Source organism: Pholcus phalangioides, unplaced genomic scaffold (genome assembly GCF_987345545.1).
Source record: "Pholcus phalangioides strain wild (caught in Gottingen) unplaced genomic scaffold, Ppha-v1.0 ptg000013l_1, whole genome shotgun sequence".
NCBI lineage: Eukaryota > Metazoa > Arthropoda > Arachnida > Araneae > Pholcidae > Pholcus > Pholcus phalangioides.
Window position 1 is genome coordinate 36,480,913 of NW_028301606.1, and position 18,818 is coordinate 36,499,730.

The following is an 18,818-nucleotide window of genomic DNA, read 5'->3' on the forward strand; positions in this document are numbered from 1 at the left end:
GAAAGGGTGAAAATTCCGGAATGCAATTATTGAAGCCGCTAAAAATTATCAAAAATGAAACGGTCGGCTACTCATCGCCTCTCGCGCTTCTTAGCGATATCTATAAAAAACGTCTTTTGACTTCGTTTCTTTTTCCTCCAGCTTTTCTGTTCTAGAAACTACTCGTAGTTATTACTTCTCTGTGCTGTACCTTATCTAGAGCACCTTGGAAAAACCAGTATATGGAGACATCTTAAACTGATCGTGTGCGATGTTTGAAGGACGTCAGTCTAAAATACTCGCGGTCTTAGCCTCTTTTGGCGTTAAAAATATAAATATTTACAATGTTTTTTTTTTGAGTGACCTATAATAATTTCGCCGGATTTTTTTTATATTTTTGTGCATATTTAAATGAATAGAATCAGTTTTTTTAAAACTTTTTGAAGACGTCAGTTTCGGACCTTTTCCTTGCGAGATCAAACTCTTATCACTAGACACACTTTGCATTTTCATTTTTTCCTACGAGATATCGAACATTGTCCTGACATGTGTTGCCCAGTGGTTATTTGGATTCCAAAGTCTGATCTATTTTTGTGACGATCAAAAATCGTGCCACGTATTTTCAAGTCAATACACAATTTCGACCTCAGAACATATACAATGTTAAAATAAGTTTTTTTCTATAAGTAATACACTATGAAGAAACAAAAATTAATTGGTATATGATTTTGGCATGAACTAGAATTATAGAATTTTTACCAGCTGAAAATTCAATGTGTTTTAATCGGAAGTTATAGCAAAAGAAATCGGTAACACGGTGGGTGATTAGAGAATTTTCTAGAGCGAAGTTGTGCAGCAGTTTTCGAACAAACGTCACTGCCTCCAGGAGAGGCATCAAACGTTGTCTGGGCTTTGTATCGAGTCGAGCATATTAATATGTGCATGTATGATGATTAATAGGAGTTGGAATTTACTCGATTATTTACGCAAACAATTACTGCTTTGAGAGCGTTGGTGATGACTGTTAGGGCAAGCGAGCAGTAGCTCGTGGATGAATACTGGGGCAAAAGTGTGGCGAGTATATCAGAAGGAGCCTTTTGTATAAATGATCTCTTGAGTGAGAAATACTTAGATAAATCAGTGTTCTTCAATCTTAATAATAAGAGTATATGGATTAATACTTGCGGACCGGTGAAATTAAGTGAGCAGTTTTGCTGATCAGCATTAATGACAGTAATAACCTGTGGACCCACACGGAAAAAAAAGAAAAATATTAAGAGGAAAATCTGCCGGATCTCTCTGACTTATACTTCATGTTTGTATTCAGTTAGCACACACAGAAACTGAGATAAACTTGGACACGTGCTACCACCTATCGAATAAGTACAAAACTATGTTATAATTCTGGAAGGAAAATTGGTTGTTCGTTCAAAACCGATGTGCAGCATCAAAATAAATGATACATACCATAGTAAAAAAAAAATATTTTTATTCTGTACAGTGGTGTAAATTTTATGTTTTATATTGGCCGTTTTATGTTGTTCAGCTATTACTTTATCGTTATTTATTTTATATATATATATATACACATGCAGTCAAATCTCGTTAGTGCGTCACCTGGTTAACACGTCACTCCGCTTACCGGATCACTTTTTGGAAATCCCACTTATCTTCATGCAGGAATTGGCACAGCTATGGCTTACTCCGTTTAACGAGTCACTCTGCTTACCAAGTCATATTTTTGCTCTCGCAAGAGTGACTCATTAACGAGGTTTGACTGTGTGTGTGTATATATTTATATATATTATACTTTTGGTGTTACGAATATAAATATCGTTGAAATTAACAAGCAAAAGGATATTTTGCGATGTATATTTTTCTAATTCTTGTTGATAGCAGCAATAAGTTCCAGTGTAAAAATAATATGATTTATTATACACGAAAGAAAAACGCCGGAACTCTGCTGCCACCTATAAAAAACCCCATCTCATAAAACTTGAATCAAAATTGGTGGTTCGCTTAAAACCCGCGTGCAGCACCAAAATAAACATTATATGACATGTGTGATACTAGTTGACAAAATTGCGCCGCGGTGTAACTTTTTACTGGTTACCATGTTTTTGTGTTTGCCGTAGAATATCAGCTATTATTTTTCGTGTGCTACATATTAATGCATATTTCATATTAATTTTCATACTCTTCTGTTATACATGCGAGAAAGAAAGCTGAGCTGTAGTAATTTTTGCCATCTATCCAAAGAAAGCAGAATTATTTGTCATAATTCTTCAGATATAGCAGCTTGTTGGTATGCATGATGGAAGTGAATATTGCCGCGTACCAGCGATTTAAGAAAACTAGAAAAAATGATCACTAGGGTAAGGAAACTGTGGATGAGAGCCATTACCTAATTGCAGTTCAATGTTTAGGGGGGGGGGAACGTTTTTGGCTGGATCACTGTTCCTCTCTAATTCAATTAGGAAAACTATAAAAAAAAAATCACTAAAAAATATCCCCTTGAAAAGATCATTAGTTTCTTTGGCACGTATTCAGAGGAGCATCCACTCTGTCGTTGACCGTAAGTACGGCTTCCCTGGCCCCGGACCAAGCATGAGGCCCTTCTAACCTGTATTGGTACGGAGTGCAAGGACCAAATACACAAGCTAAAAACAGTTTAGGATCAGTGAAACAGAGTTTCCAGAGATTCGGTTTGGCGCCGAATTGAGATGAAATTTCGTCCATGTATGGAACGTAGTAGACTTGGATGGTGTGTCGTGGCGACGGCACGTATATACTAGACGTCTGTTGTTTTCTGTCTTCGATTTCGGACTCCATCTCTTCCTTGGATGGGAGTTGTGTGTTGTTCTTCATTAGCTGAGCGTACCATCGGCTCTGAGCTTCGGATATCGGGAATATGCACCCGATCGGCTGGATCATTCCTATGAAAGTCAGTGATGGATGAGGAAGATGCGGAGGGAACATCAACTTGTACAAATCTACATCGTTGTTCACAATCTGCAAGAAATCGAATAGTTTCATATTGGATTTGATTAGCCAGTAGTTTTTCATATACAAGACGATCATAAACTATCCCTTTCCCCAGAAATACTAAAGCTATATCCACTTCAAGTAGAGGCTTTGGCAAGAAATTTGGATTATCTGTGTTTAACCAATCGGTGATAAATCTGGTAGTCTTGTGCTAACCTAACCACGCGTTAGAAAAAGAAAAAAAGGGGGAAAGAAAAAATATGTAAAAATGTATAATAGATAAGGTAAATATAAGAGCGTTCTGTTTTAAATTCCTCTTTTCACACTCATCCTACGTGTTCTCTTTCACTCTTATATGTATAGTACAAAGATACATCATATGTGTGAAAAAAAATAACTGACAGAAGTATAGAAAGAAAGGAGGGAAAGAAAAAGCAACTTCGGTAGAGGTAGGGTTAATATGAAGCTTCGTGATGGTGAAGAGAGAAAAGAAAACAGAGAACTTATTTAACGATCCGGCCTGCGGCAGATTTCAAAATAATAATATGGAAGTTTTCAATTTCGGTGCTTTCAAAAAATTCATTCGAGAGGTTGTTCCATTTTTTGCATATAGAAAATATAGCCGTGAGAAGTTAAATAGAAATAGATTTAAAAACCTTTTCATATGCAAAAAAAAAAATTGAACATAATATGCAATTTAGCCAGGTTGAGAGCGAACAGACGTATATCTATTTCAACAGACGTATTGAAAATAATACTTCAATACGCAGATTATCTAATTAATTAGAATAAAAAAATTACAAAAATCATATTTGTGAAAAATGGCTACTGGTACCTTGGAAATGAAGTTTGCTTTAGCGCCCCTCAGAACGTTCGACCACGAGCCCCCACTGCGTCTCTAACTTTATCTAAGTATCTACTGTCTGTACTGTTTGTTTCTCATCACTCTCTTATTTCTTTTTCTTTGTTCCTTTTTAACGCGCGAACAAAGCTACATATTCATCACTAGAGCCCGGAAGTTTAGGAAAAATGCCATAAATGCTTTTTTTAAAGTTTTCCTGCCATAAATGCCTGTTTTAACAGTGGATTTCAGTGCCCATAATCTATTGATTTTGGACATCGAGAACAAAAGAATTGCTGTTTTTCAAATTTTCCAACTCTCTCGGTACGAATTATCATCAGAAAGCCCCACCCCCATCCATTCCAGCACCATTTAAACGTGAATAAGTGATCTGAGAGATAGAGAAATTGGTGTTGCCACATGCATTAACTTTGCTTTGATGGCGTTAGACGTGAATGATTTTTTTTTCAGATGAACAACCCCATGTTAGGCAAACAGAGGAAAATTATAAATTTTTGTTTCTCCACATGCTTTGCATAAAAATGTCTCAGTCAGGCATTGGACTGCATTGTATATGTACAGCTGACCGATGACTGTCCCAAGAGGTCAATTGACGTCGTCATGACTCACCCAAGGCGAGGTAGAAGCAGACATGGCTCTAGGTCTCATGTGATTCTGCTGATATTACTGTTAATTGCACAGCAAACAACGGAGGCTATTTATTTTACATACATATTTAGTATTCGATTGAATTTACCAGTCACCTCAGGGGTGTGTGACAGATGCAGCCATATAGGGGTCCCGCGCTTGAAGGAGTCCCGCGTACGTGGTAATATAAAAGAATTACTTTTACTATATTAAAACAAGGTAGCTGTGTTTAAACTATAGAAATGATAATGATCATTCAAATAATACAACAAATAAACGAGAATTATTCGCAACTTGCAGCCCCACAGGTTATAGAATTGACTTTATAATGAGGGTCTACTGACATTTTATTTTGGGCTTGAAATTAGTTTAACTTGCGTTATAACGCAATTATTATAAATCTTAATTAAAGCAGTAAATAGAATTGAATGCAATCAATGTTGTAGCTAGTTTTTAGACCCTTAATACCTTAGTTTTAGTTTTTTTTTCTTTTTTGCATAAACTATAAATGCCTTTTTTGGCATTTTTAATGCCTTTTTGCATGGCTATTTTGACCATTTTTAGTGCCTAAACTTCCGGGCTCTATTCATCACCTATACGTCTAATACAAATCATAGAAATTTATCGCACAGCTTGTACAAGAATTGGCTAAATTCTTTTTTGGCTTCTTGGCTTTCAAAATACTCTACATGCATAAATATTTACAATCTTTTTTTGAGTGACCCATATTAATTCCACCGAATTTTTTCTATATGTCTGTGCATATTTAAATGAGTAGAATCAGTGCACAATTTTTATCAAAATTTTTTGAAGATCGTCACTTCGGAACCATTTTCTCGGCAGTCCGTCCGTATATACAAAATGAAATTCCGTCAATATAAAAGAATAACAATGAAACCATGTACATGCAATGCATAAAACTTTGGATGATAAAAACAAAATTACCCTCAGCACGTCGTCCCCGACGAATGGATACTTGATTTTGTAACCGGTGGCAAAAATCACGGCATCGATATCGCGGGAAATATCTTCACCCTTGAAGATCACCCCGTCCTTGACGAACTCCTGGACGTCGTCCTTGATGATAATCCTACCGCTTTGTATGCAGTTCGGCAGGGCATCGTTTATCGTCGGATGAGCCGAGAAAATTCCATGCTGCGGTTTCAGTTTGAATTTTTCGTGGTCAAACCTGGTACTGACGATCCGTTCAAACACGTATTCCCAGAAACGAGGAAACGTGCGATTCCATAAGAAATACAGATATCGCCTCTGCAAATCAATGTCCAGTGGAGATCCGTAATAACCGACTCTTGGGAGTATCCAACTTCCACGGCGGGTGCTGAGATAGACCTGGGAGAAGACCAAGAACACAGATTTTAATTACATTACAAAGGAGAAAATAAAAGTTTGCATGTATAAACGGATCTGTGATTTCTGTTATACAGTATATATGAGATGTGTGAGTCTAGAACCGGGTCCACATCCGCAGAACTCAGCGCAAAAACAGGTTTTGAGAAGTGACTAGCACAGAGCGGGCGATTTTGCGTAGCCACTTTCCAAAATCGGTTTTGGTGCTGCGGAATTCTGCAGAGTTTTGTGGGTGTGGACCCGCCGTTACGAATTCGGTGGTATCTAAACGTAACTTAAGGCCCGTTTACACGAGGCAAGCGCTTTAGTGGGCAACTTAATTTTAACTTACCGATTCTTCTTGAAAGTGTCCACACGTATAAGTGGCAAGTAGATGCTCATTGGATAATTTTTACGGAGGCGAGCGCAGTTAGCGCATGCGCGCTTCAGTCTACTCAAATCCACGGAGAGAGAGAGACGCAACGTGCGGGAGTATAATAGTAATAATTTTTTATTTATCTGTCATTCAGAGAGGTGCTTTTTTTAAAGCTCATAGCTTTCGTAACGATGGATGAAGATGATCAGGTAGAACTTACGAATACTGTGATCAGAGCCACATTATATATTTTTTTTAAAGAAGAATATAAATTTATTCACTTAAATAAATTTATTCAATAAAAAATGAGAAACTATATCACTTGCGCGAGAGCAACACACTGAGCAAGAAGTAGGTCACGCAAGGGAAACAGTTCGCTTGTCCCCTTTTTTCGCCTCTGCACCCACGTAAGGGGGGGGGGGCGAGAGATGACGCCACAGGGGAAAAAAGAATACACAACATATTATAAACTTATGTAAGTCATCGAGAAGAAATATAAGATTTCTGTATTTCTCGTCCAAGTTGTAAATATCGATTATATGATATTTTAATCGAAGTTGAAGAGGAGATAAATTATGAATTATGTAAGCCGAAAATACAGGAGAAGATTCTTGGCATTCGCAGGAAATTCTAAGGGTTAAAAATTAAATAATAAAAATTCATTAAACAAAAATTATTTCCAAATTTTCGAAATCATTATTATTTTTTTAATTTAATCTATAGATGGCATCTTTATGTTAAATATTTGATCATGTATTTTTACAACAGATGGCAGCAAATTCGTTCTGGACGAGAGAAATATTCGAAACCCCCCTCCAGTTTTTAATATATAAATCCTCCCCACCAGATAAAAAAAATTGAAGGTTCAAAAATATATAACTCCTGACATCACGTCGACAGAATATTCTACAGCTTTTTCCAACATCGAATAATTTTTAGCTTGTTTGTTAAGGTAATTTCCTTTTCTATAGTTCAACAAACATTCATGGCGAAGATATTTTTCAATAAACTTGAAGGTTGTGTCCTCTGGCCACCTCACCATCCAATATTTCCGCGGAATTCTGGTGAAACTTCAGGAGACGACGGAGTATGAACAGGTTCACGCTTGAGATCAAAATAAACCCCTCCGTGAGAGAGCAAAATGACCCCTCCAGCGCAGCAGGTCACTCCCACTGGCGCATGCGCATACGTCTACTTAACCGGGAAAAATAGAACCGTTCTTATCTGACTTACCAACTAAATCACTTCTGCACTTGCGCACTTGTCAACTAAAGCCGTGTAAACGGCCCCTATCGTCTGCATAAATGGTATCGTACTTGGCAACTAAAAATTAAGTTACCAACTAAAGCGCTTACGTCGTGTAAACGGGCCTTTAGTTTCATTAGGGGCGCGAGTGGCACAGTGAAGTCTTCTTTCTGGTTAGCAGGTTTGATTCCAGCCTTGGTAAGGAAAGATCTTTTCCTATCCTATTGAATCTGAGGCGATCACTTATAGATGGTGCCTCACATTGTGACACCACAGGAAGTCCCACTGCGTAATTCCAGGCCGACTCATCATTCGCCATTAATGCGCAGTGGGACGTCAGTACTATCGCTACAGCTAATAGTTGTTCCCTAAGCGGTTTCTTTTTTTAACGATTAGACGTCAATTTAACTTCATAGAACCCCCCCCCCTCCCCTCCCGCGATGAGTCCGCTAGGGATTTTATAAGGCGTCTTATTCAGAGGAATTTTTACGTGATGCGTGTGGGGTTAAGCAGTCAGGCCTGCAACGTTTTAAATTCCAGCATAAAGTACGTTCGCAATATCTACGAGAAATAAACTGCCAATTTGATCCTTCCCGAATCAGACCGATGCATGTTCATGAGGAGTGTGTGAGGTTCAAACCAATCTTCAGCCAATCAAGCCCGACGTAAAACACTGGCATGAGGCATGTTGCGCTGTGTAGTATAAGTCTTACCGTTTTTCTTATTGGTGAGTGGCTCACCAATAATGGACGATTCACGTTGCACGCGGCACAGAAAACCTGCTCCTAGGAAAACCCGACTTGAACGCATTTTCTGCTTGCGGATCCTGTCCCGTACACTTGCACCAACGTTTCACGATTTTTTTACGTTACCCTTATCTGAAATATGAATTAGAACTTTGTGTTCTCTCTGATCATTCTTTGCATTGCGACCTTATCTCTCACCTCTCACACTGATAACGTTTGATTGTCCCAAGAGGGTTTATCTGCAGGCCCACGTGTATGCCTACTTATAGCCTACTGTTATGTTTAGCATTTTCTTTTTTTATAATACCTTTATATATTTGTGCCATACACTTAGTGCAAATTCGAAGGAACAAGATGTATATTAATAAAAAAAGAATAACTTTTGTGAGTAACCTCACATAAAGGCTAAGAAGTCTAAGAGAAATGGTGATCTACCTTTTTGGATCACTTTAGCCTCTGGAAAATTAAATTTGTGGTCTTCACTCCAGCAGTGTAAAGCTGTTGTGGATTTATGCACCTCTTGATTTTCGACATACCTCTTATGCTCCCTCTAAATTTCAGAAAGCATTTGGTTTGACCGATGTAGCCTTGGGGACAATCTGTGCACGGGAATATAATAAATGCCCCATTGTGTGTATGTGTGCGCTTACTTGGTGAGATGGAATGGGGGGAAGTCGAAAATTCTTGGGTGGCATGTCGATGACCTGTATTTGAAAACGATTGAAAATATGTTTGAGTTCCGTAGAGAGAAAATGACAGCTATATCTTTACCAAAAAAAGTTTTTATTGTGATTAAGAGTGGCCTCGGCTTTAGGACTCATTGTTTTTCTAATGATGTTTTGTTTACCATTTTTCCGTGTTAAAACCCCTATCTACGGCAATAGTAAGAATGAAGCCGAGTTCCTGATCTAATGATTCACTGTTGACGCAGATTTCAAAACGTCTATGTACGTGCGATCGAAACTCTTTGAGAAAGATCTTTGATGTGGTGGTAATGCAATAGAAAATGGTTTTCTGCACATTGATGTTTGAAAGTTTCCCTCATTTTCGGTCACCAAGACGTCTAAAAAACGGCAGAATTTTGTTGCTTTCGAATTCCGCTGTAAATTGTATGTGGGTATCTATTTCATTCATGACTTGTAACTGTTGATCCAATTTCTCTCTTCCTCCGTCTCAAAGAGCAAAAGTGTCGTCCACTTTTGTAGAAACGGAACGGAGCAATGTATAGTAACTTGGCCTCGAACTTATAAGAAAAATCTCGTAAACATCCTTTGACGCTCTCTCTCAAAAAAAATCCTGACCATGTTTGTCGTTGGGACAGAACGTGTTTGTATTTCTATCTTGATAACGGCACCCATAGGACCGCGTCAGGAAACTACGGTACTTCATTGTTGCAATAGCTCCTTACGATCCCTATGAATCCGGAGTCTTAAGAGAAACATTCAGGGGCATTCCTCATTGCTGAGAGGTGCTATAAAGTACGAAACGTACCAAGGAAGTGCCGAAAAAAACCCTCTAGACCTCAAAGGGTTAAAACTGGCATGTTTTAGTGAAGATTTGAATACATTTCAGTGTTTTTAAGCGACTAACAAAAATAAATAAATAAATAGGAAAAAGGAGTTTTGACCACAACCCCTCTCTGTATCATAAAAAAACTGCAAATGATTTGCGACTTTCAGAAAATGTTGACTCTGAAAACTGTTGTTGCGTAAGAATCCGAGAAAAATGTATTTATACTGCTATAAAAAGGTTCTTACCTTTTCAGCAAAATAAGATATTTCTACGGCAGCATCAACTGCCGAATTCCCGATCCCGATGACGAGCACTTTCATGTCTTCGAATCCAGATCCTCTCTTCAAGGAGTGCGTGTGTAATTTTTTACCTTGAAACTTTTCGAGGCCTCGGAATTCCGGCGTGTTCGGATAAACGTGATGTCCAGCGCAAACCATGACGCCATCGAAAACCTCTTCGCTCTCGATACCGTTTTCGTTGTTCCTGTATTTTACCACCCATTTACCCGTGAATTCGTAATCGACATTCTTCTGAACATTAAGCACCTCGTGGCCGCATCTTATATGCTTCAGCAGACCGAAATGCTCGGCATAAGATTGAAAGTAGCGTCGCATGTGCCTGTTGTGCATGTAATTAGCGAATTCCTCCGGAGGAGGGAAATCACTGTAGGCACTCATTTCTTTGCTGGTGTTAATGATGGTGCTCTTCATGACCGAGGGTTCACCTTCGACGTCACTGTCGTGATACCGCCATAGCCCACCGATGTCACTGCATTTTTCGAAGCAAACGACGTCAAACCGTTCTTCGAGGCAGCTCTTTATAGCCGTGAGTCCACTCGGACCACCTCCTATGACACATACCCTTTTCTCCATATCCACTGTCTATGTTCTGAAATACAGTGGAAATACTAAAATCAGGAAATGACCAAACAAGACCTTAGTAAGTAATTAACGGAATTACACCATGTCCCATGTGCTTATGACATTTATGGTAAGAAATTATCACGTCGTTTGTCACAACGAAACTAGCGATACCCAATAATTGAAGTATGACCTTTAAGATAAAAATTAGGAGAAGATAGCCTTTTCAACTACAAAATATTTGCCGCAGATAAAGATCCTGGTTATAACTCGAACAATGGGCTGCTTTAGGATAGATAATATATTAGTTCGAGTGCATGCTTTTTCTTGCCTATCAATCAATAAACTTTAATAGATAAAGGTCGTTCAAAGATTGATTTACATCCACATGATATAAAATGGATTACTTAATCTCTTTACGATCACGGGAGTAATATTGAGTTCAAACACCAGTGGAATAAATTCAAAAAAGTTCTCTGTGTTTTTCCCTCTCTTCAAAATTGCGAAGTTTTATAATAACCCTATCTCTACCGAAGTTGCTTTTTCTTTCTGTACTCCTGTTCTCCTGTTGATGATTTTTTCCTACACATGTAATGTATCTTCCTACTATACATGTAAGAGCAAAAAAAAAAACAAAAAAAAACACGTAGGATGGGTGAAAAGTGAACTCTCTAAAAGAGAAAAACCTCTTGTCTACCTTATCTATTATACTTTTTCCGTTCACACACGTTTCTAACTTGCGGTTAGACAAGGACGAGGTTACGAAAGTTACCGCCGATTTGATAAATAGAGATGATCCTAATTTCGTGCCAAAACCTTGTACGTAAAGTGATTAAATGGCAAATGGACTGAAAAAATCTTTATTAAGAACCACATTTACTCCCCATTTGGCTACAATAGCAACACACACGAGTTTCTTATATTTTTTCAAACAAAGGCATTTTATATTTTGAGCTCGTTTCGGTATTTGATGCTTTTAACCAACTCTTAATTATCTGATTTTTACTTTTGTGAGCTGTTCGTGAAGTTTCTATAATTACCAGCAGAATGGCTGAAAGGATAAAAATGTCTCTTATTTCTTGAAAAGCCAAGCAAGAGTGATTTTTCAAAGGAAATAGCATAAGGAGACATACTGCTGTGAATTCTTCAACAATGTGATAGAAAGTAAAGTCGGCAAACAATAAATTTTACATTTCTATACTATTCAAATCTACGTAAATCCTAAATACAGTGTGTTCCCTGAAGTGTAATATCCTATATTTTTAAATATTGCCAATAATTTCTTTTTGTCATGTCATAGCATTACGGAAACCTAAATTTTGAGTGAAGCGTTATGATTGAACATTTGCACTGTTGTAGCGTCTTTCAGGTGAGACTTTCTTCTAACGTAGAGATTGAGGCCAGTCGTCAACTGGAAGCTACTAGGAGTGAAACAAGTCGCGTGTATGCGCTTACAGCGGTCTTCTGCATATACGCGACTTGTTTTTGCTCCTAGTAGCTTCCAGTAGACGACCGTCTTTACTCGCGTTCTCGCTTTGAAGGTGGGAAATCAACTTCAGCGGAATACCATCGTGCTGCCAGCAGGGTTCGAACCAGAGTCCTACAAGATGTACCCACAGCCTTAAGCTTCAAACTAGTTTTTATATTTTTCATGGATTGACCCCCCCCCCCCTTAACGATCAGAGACGAGATATGTCCTAAAAACGCAAATTCATTCCAGCTCTGTTTTTTACCTGTTTTCTCATCACTGCGAAGCTTCATTGTAACCCTATGAACGGAAGTTTTTTTTTTCTAACCCCCCCCCCCCCCCCCGTTCTTGCTATATTCCTGTTTAGTGATTCCCTCCACCACATGTAACGCATCTTTCTTTCTTTATGTTTATAAGAGAGAAAGGGAACAAATAGGGGAAAGTGAAATAACTGCGAAAGTGAAATTTACTAAACTAATCTTTCCTCCTCTAATCTTTACTACACTAATCTCCCTTTTATTTGTAACATTGCTAACATGAAAACAAGGAAACCAGTTTTTTTAGTTTTATCACCAATACTTCAAATACTGATGACCGGAAATTGTAGAAAAAAGCCTGCACCTGTAAAGATAAAAAAACACACACGAACTCCATTATTGGTATGGCAGTCCGAGACATATCTTCTCCTTAATTACAGTTTCACAGTAAAATGATACATTTTTGCACTTCATCCGATATCATTGAGCACCTTTGCGAATAATTATTTGTTTCAGTTTCCGAAGAGATTCGGGCACACGAGGAAAATGTTTGCCCAATGCTTCGAAAACGCGAGCAGGAAGCCGAGATTCCACTGAATGCGCATCTAATGTCTTTCAACTGTCGACGGAAACTTTCAAAGTGCTTTGTTATTTAGAGAAAAGCCATTCTGACTGATCATGGACGTGTAGAGAATAGCACTATATCCCAGATACGAAAGTCCACTGAAATTCAACGTGTTCAAAAGACAGATGCACTTTCCTTGATTGGAAAGATTACATCAAAATTACTTTTGTTCTTCTTCCTTATTGTGTAACTGGTGCCAATACGTCAATTGTCTATTGTTCCCCTCCCCCCTCCCCTGAAATCGTTGTGTGCAGACCTCTAAAAGTTCTCGATCCGGGTCTATTTTCTCATTTTTTTTTTCATTTTCCAAGCACAGCATATCCTTTTTTATTTTAAGTCAACAGTTCCATATAGGTATACCCAGGGCATGCCCTTCCTACGGTCCACGAAGGGGGTTTCATCAGCACCTCTTTCCCTGAGATAGAAGGCCTCCGCAGTCTGCTTTTGACGTCAGTGAATAGTCCATTTTCCCTCAGAATATTCAGGGGGAAAAATTTCCTGCTCGTTGCCAGTATCATCGTTGTGAGTAAAAGAAATGATCGGGGTCAGAATTGGCGATTTCTATGCCCCCACATCCAATGAACATGCGGTATTTGTGAGCCAATCAGGAAGATTCTACGCCAAAATAAGAAGAAACGAAATAGGATGCTGTGTTTCAAAATGTGGCAAACTTGCTAGGTAGTGTGAATGACGTTTACGGCAAACAGTGCAGAGACCTGAGGCGCTGGTTTCATCCGGCACGTAAACGGTAATCCGGACGAAAACATCAATGGACACAACACGATGTATTCCTTTGCTGACCACATCTTCTTGAAAAAGTACAGATGGCACCACCAAAAACTTACACACAACACAGGGGCGGAGATAAGGGGGGGGGCGTCAAACGTAGAGCCGACTTATCTAATGTATATGCGTATATATGAATTGACATCATACCCCTCCCCCAGCAATCATCATCGTGCACCCCCTCACTTTTTGAGTCTATCTCCGCCTTTCTTTCTTTCTTTCAAACCGAGCACAACTCAGGTCTATCGCCGTGTGCAATTTACTACCAAGTGAGTGGTGTCGGAAGTGCAAGTGTGTGTACCTAACAGTCCGAGTGAGTATCTAGTGTTGCATCTGATTTTTCAGTGCTGTCATCTATGTTTCAGACGTGTAGTGAGTGAAGTGTAATGATTGAATACTTGTACCGTTTGAAGGCCTGTCGCTCTCTGTGGCGAGACTTTTCATCGGGAAGATCGGCTCGCATTCGCGCCCCGAAGTTGGGAACTACAGAAAACCAACTTCAGCCGATTACGCTCTATCTCTGCCCATGACACAACAGTAGATACGCATTTAGAGTTTGGTAAATATGCAAACTTCCGGCCCAACTCGCTCAGCAGTGAATTGCTTATGGCTATAGACTAGGGATGGACAAATTTATTGTCCGAGGCATGCAAAAATTTCGACTGGGCAAGTATTTTTTTCGACCACATGCCAGACGTGGGCATATAACTTACATGAAGGGTGCATAGATAACGGGGCAACCCCTAACGGCAATAGACATTAGATATGGCATTCATGTACCAAGATGCTGTTAATCTTGTTATGTTGGTGTAATTAATAGGGTTCAGATTTTTATGACCTACAAAACATGAAAAAATATGACCGTATAATTTTCTCGTTATAATTTAATATTTTTCAGTTATTGTTCGTTATCTTATCAAATTAAGAAATTTGTGTGTGAACAAAAATATCCTCAAATTTATCCTTTTAATTGAAGTTCTCTCATCAGATTCTCAAACGAAAAACCATGCATATCTTATGCACGGTAAGGTACTAGTTATAATATCTTACTAATATATAGTACGTTCTAGAACTGCAATGAATTTTATGAGGTGCAGTGTTTCAAATGTTTTAAAAAGCTCTGCTACACATTGTTTAGTTTCTTCCAAAATATATTTGAAGAAACTATATGTATGTTGCTGCCAAAGCCCGAAGTGCGGCCACTCCACGAATTTGCCAAAGGTCCGAATTGCAGAAAAGATTCAGACTTCTGTTGGCGATTTCATGAAGTGGCCAAAGCTCTAGAAGGTATTGCCAAAGCTCGATATGCTGATGTAAGACGGCCCGGTAGGAGCCAAATCCATTTTCTTTAATCGCCAACGTGTGATGGAAATAATTATTACACCAACTTGACGATGATCCGGAATCATGTATTTTGTTATCGGACTTTGGGTAAAGAGATCACCGGCCACTTCACGAATTGGCCGGATCAATATTTAAAGCTATTTGCGAATTCGCGAAGTGGCCGATTTCGGGCACTGGCATTAACATATATACTTTGAAAAAGTTTTTTTTCCTAAAAATTCGATAAACATCGCATTGAAGATGGCTTACGTCTAGTTTCTGCAATCTCGGTGATTGTTTCTCAAGCTAAATTTCAATGTTGCTGCAGATTTTAAATCGGTTTTCTGCTGAAATTTTCAAAATATTTTTTTAACAAAATAGAATACAGTGTGATACCATCGGTTCTTTATTTTTTTTTTTTACACAGAGCACCATTTCAATCTACCGTGAACGGGCAATTTACCACCATTTTATAAGCTTTGAGATGCGAATTGTGCTGAAAGTGTGTATATGTTCGATATCTAACTGATACCTGAAATATACTTAACCAACGTGCGTATCTAATGTTGTGCAGGAAGTTAGCGCTGCCACCTATTTCGGATTGTGAGTGAAGTGTAATGCTCAGATATTTGTACAGTTGTAGGCAGGCCCACAACTAGGGTTGGGAGTGGCTTCGCATGCGTCTGTCAATGAAGTTTGCCAAGTTTGCTTTTTGTTCGTTCAAAATTATAGGGGTTGGGGGAAGAGGAAAAATGGGTACTTGCTTCGGGCGACAATTTTGTTTGGTTGCGGACCCTGGTTGTAGGATATGTTGTGGGATTTTTTTTTAACAGGGGATAGGTCCACATTTGTGCCTCAAACTAGAAAACGACAGAAAAAAACCAACTTCATCCAACCACCACTTCGTTTCGTTCGAACTCAGGTTTCCGTAATGCAAATCCCTCACAATGACCACTTTAGCAGCTACCCATCGGTGCTGTGAAAACCTTCTCCTCAAAGTCCTTGAAAATATTCCGTAACTTCTTACTCTGAACACTTAATTTTCGTCAGCGCCAGAATTACAGGAAGGGACAAATTGGAGCAACTACCAAAATTTGAATAGTGACGATTTTTTAAGGATAAAAATTTAAAAAAAAGGGAGAAAACAAGATTTATACTTGTTAAACCATAATGCAAAAAAAAAAAAAAAAAAAAATTGTTGTAGAGTTCTCTCTTCACGGAGAGCGGTGGGCAAAACCAAGTGTGGCCCCCCCTCCTGACAAAAATCCCTGTGTTTAGACATGATGAAAATGCATTGAATGCGAAGATGTCGAGTGTCCAAATGAACAAGATCTTATTTAAGAGATGGTACACTTTTTCAGCCCAAAAAAAATATACTGAGAAATTGAATTTTCTGGATGTTATGCCGAAACTAATATTTGCAAAGAAAAGTGATTTGTCTCCTCCCGGGAATGGAACCAGGGTCCCTTTGTCCTCTGGTGTATTGGTTAGCGCGATAACCCAAAACATCACTTCTCGTAAAAATCTGACCCTAGTTAATGAAATAAAAAAATAACTTTTTATACGGACACCACGGATCGGGTGCTCAAAAACTCGATCAGAGAGAGAGAAATAATTCTCTCCATATTTCTAAGCGCAATATTCTCCGAGATGTTTGAATTTAAAAAAATCGAGAAAATGTGGGAAAACAGCAAAAATTAATGGGAAACGCTTTTTTCTCACATTTATGCTGTGTTTTTTTCCCAACTATTTTCCGTATCTTTTTTTTAGTTCAAATATCTTATAGTGAGAATTGCAATTGGAATTTTAGTAATTTTTGTTTTGTTGGCGTCAGGAGAGACAATGTAACAGCATTTAATCGGGGTTTTAAGCACAGGGTGTCCGTATAAAAGTTATTTATTTATTTTAATAACTATGCCACCCCCTGCAACATGAATGACGAACTTATCCGAGTTCTACACTTCAATTGGATACTTTTCATTAAGTACGCTTCTAGGATCAACGGTTCACCAGTAATATGCGACGCGTGCTGTTAGCTCTATGCACCATGTGGATATGCTCGTACATAAATTTTTTTTTTCAGTATTTTCATCGACAGTGGTGCAAATTTTCCAACACACGTGCGTGCAATTCCATAGAAATACTTTTTTTGACTACACATTAGGCTAGGCGCAAATTGAGCCTCGTGCAGCGCTATTGAGTGGATCGGACCAACACCAGCTAGAGCAGAGCTACCAAATTACCGATTAATAAGTCAATGTTTTCCATTGAACTACTTTTTGTAAATACCAAAGAACATCATATTAGAACGTAGGTTTCTCGTTTTTGATATAAAATCGACGCTCGATATTACGACCCCCCCCCCCCGTCGAAAACGGACATTATATTGGAAGGGTCGTTATATCGAAAGGAGAACACATGATAGTCCACATGATGAAAAAAACGTTTGGGAATTATTCTACCGGTCGTTGTAATGATATGATCGTTATAACGAGCGTCGACAGTAGTAAGTCTCTAACGGCCGTATTCACCAACACAGTTTAAACTGCAATCGCAGGTGAAAACATTGAAGATCGAAACGGATTAATAAAACTGAGGATTTTAACCAATCCGTGTCGATCGCTAATCCTTTAACCTGCGATTGTAGTTTAAACTCTGTCGGTGAATACGGTCATAACTAGAATAATCCCTTTTTCAAGGTTTAATCAAGAAACCCGTTTTCCACTTTTGATGGATCTTTGCATTGGTGAGGCAAAAATGCATTTCATTGAAAAAAGGAGCGAGATGAAAAACATTGTGGAGAGTAGTTAATGTGCCAAAAGCATCTCACAGTTATCGTAGTGCTGCTCGCAATCACCAGAGGGCTTTGATGTTTTTTTTAAATTTAATCCACAGGTTCGCCCTTAGGGATGTGGAACAGGTTCGGTTGGGCACCAGGTTCCACACTCACGGCAACAGAAGTGAAAAAACGTATATAAAGTCACCATAATAACCATCTTCAACCAAAATAATTGAGAGATCACAAAAACGGTGTTTGCCCCCAGTTGACTAAAAACATCTTTGTTTCTAGTTGAGGGCCGAAGGGATTCACGAGCCTCGAATTGAACGAGGAGGCCCCAGGTTGCTGAAGGCTTTCATCCTTTCCAGAATTACAAATTTCATTGATTATGAATTTTCATCCAATTGTGGAACTATTTGTTTCACTAATTCTTCAGTCGAATTTCCTACATTGATTAATTTATGTAGATGTAATTATTTATATCGTTTATATATTTTGGGGCTCGGATTCCGAATCTGGCATTGGTTCTGCCAGATTGGCTCTAGTTTTCGAGATAAAGTGGAAATTAAATTTCTCTCTCAATGGTGATGCAGCATACCAATCACATTGAGGAGTTTTGCATTATCTCAAAAACTGGTGCCGATTCAGCGGAAACCAACACCAGTTTTGAAATCAGCTGCCCGATATACCCCTAAAACCATTAAAATTTTTTTGGGAACATGAATTTCTTTTCCGCTGAGCAGTGTAATCAATGCAATAAAATGAAATTTTGCGCCCCTTCTCTCATAAGAGTCCGGCCCTGCTCTGATTTACAGGCTGATGAATATAACTGTAATTATTGGAAATATATTAGAGATACAAAATGTTTATGCGATACATACCAAAACACCAGAAATTATCTCTACGGCGGGTCAAAGAGGAATGACCAAGAATGTATCGAAATAGAGTCACATGCCGATGTATCTCATATCTGCGAAAAGAAAATCAAGCGTCCGGTATCATCTTTTCCTCAGTGTGTTTCCGTATCGTGTTGGAAGATGG

The 18,818-nt window shown here is 38.6% G+C and overlaps 1 protein-coding gene across 1 annotated transcript; it reads right to left on the reverse strand.

Moving 5' to 3' along the window:
• Window positions 1-1,451: 1,451 nt before the first annotated feature.
• Window positions 1,452-18,793, reverse strand: LOC149079018 (flavin-containing monooxygenase 5-like). Its single transcript, XM_089241276.1, has 4 exons — window positions 18,659-18,793; window positions 9,925-10,567; window positions 5,399-5,803; window positions 1,452-2,991 (listed from the first exon to the last, which is right to left on the reverse strand). Exons 2-4 carry the CDS (start codon window positions 10,549-10,551, stop codon window positions 2,506-2,508), a joined length of 1,518 nt encoding a protein of 505 aa, XP_089097402.1. The 5' UTR covers window positions 10,552-10,567; window positions 18,659-18,793; the 3' UTR covers window positions 1,452-2,505.
• Window positions 18,794-18,818: the final 25 nt, after the last annotated feature.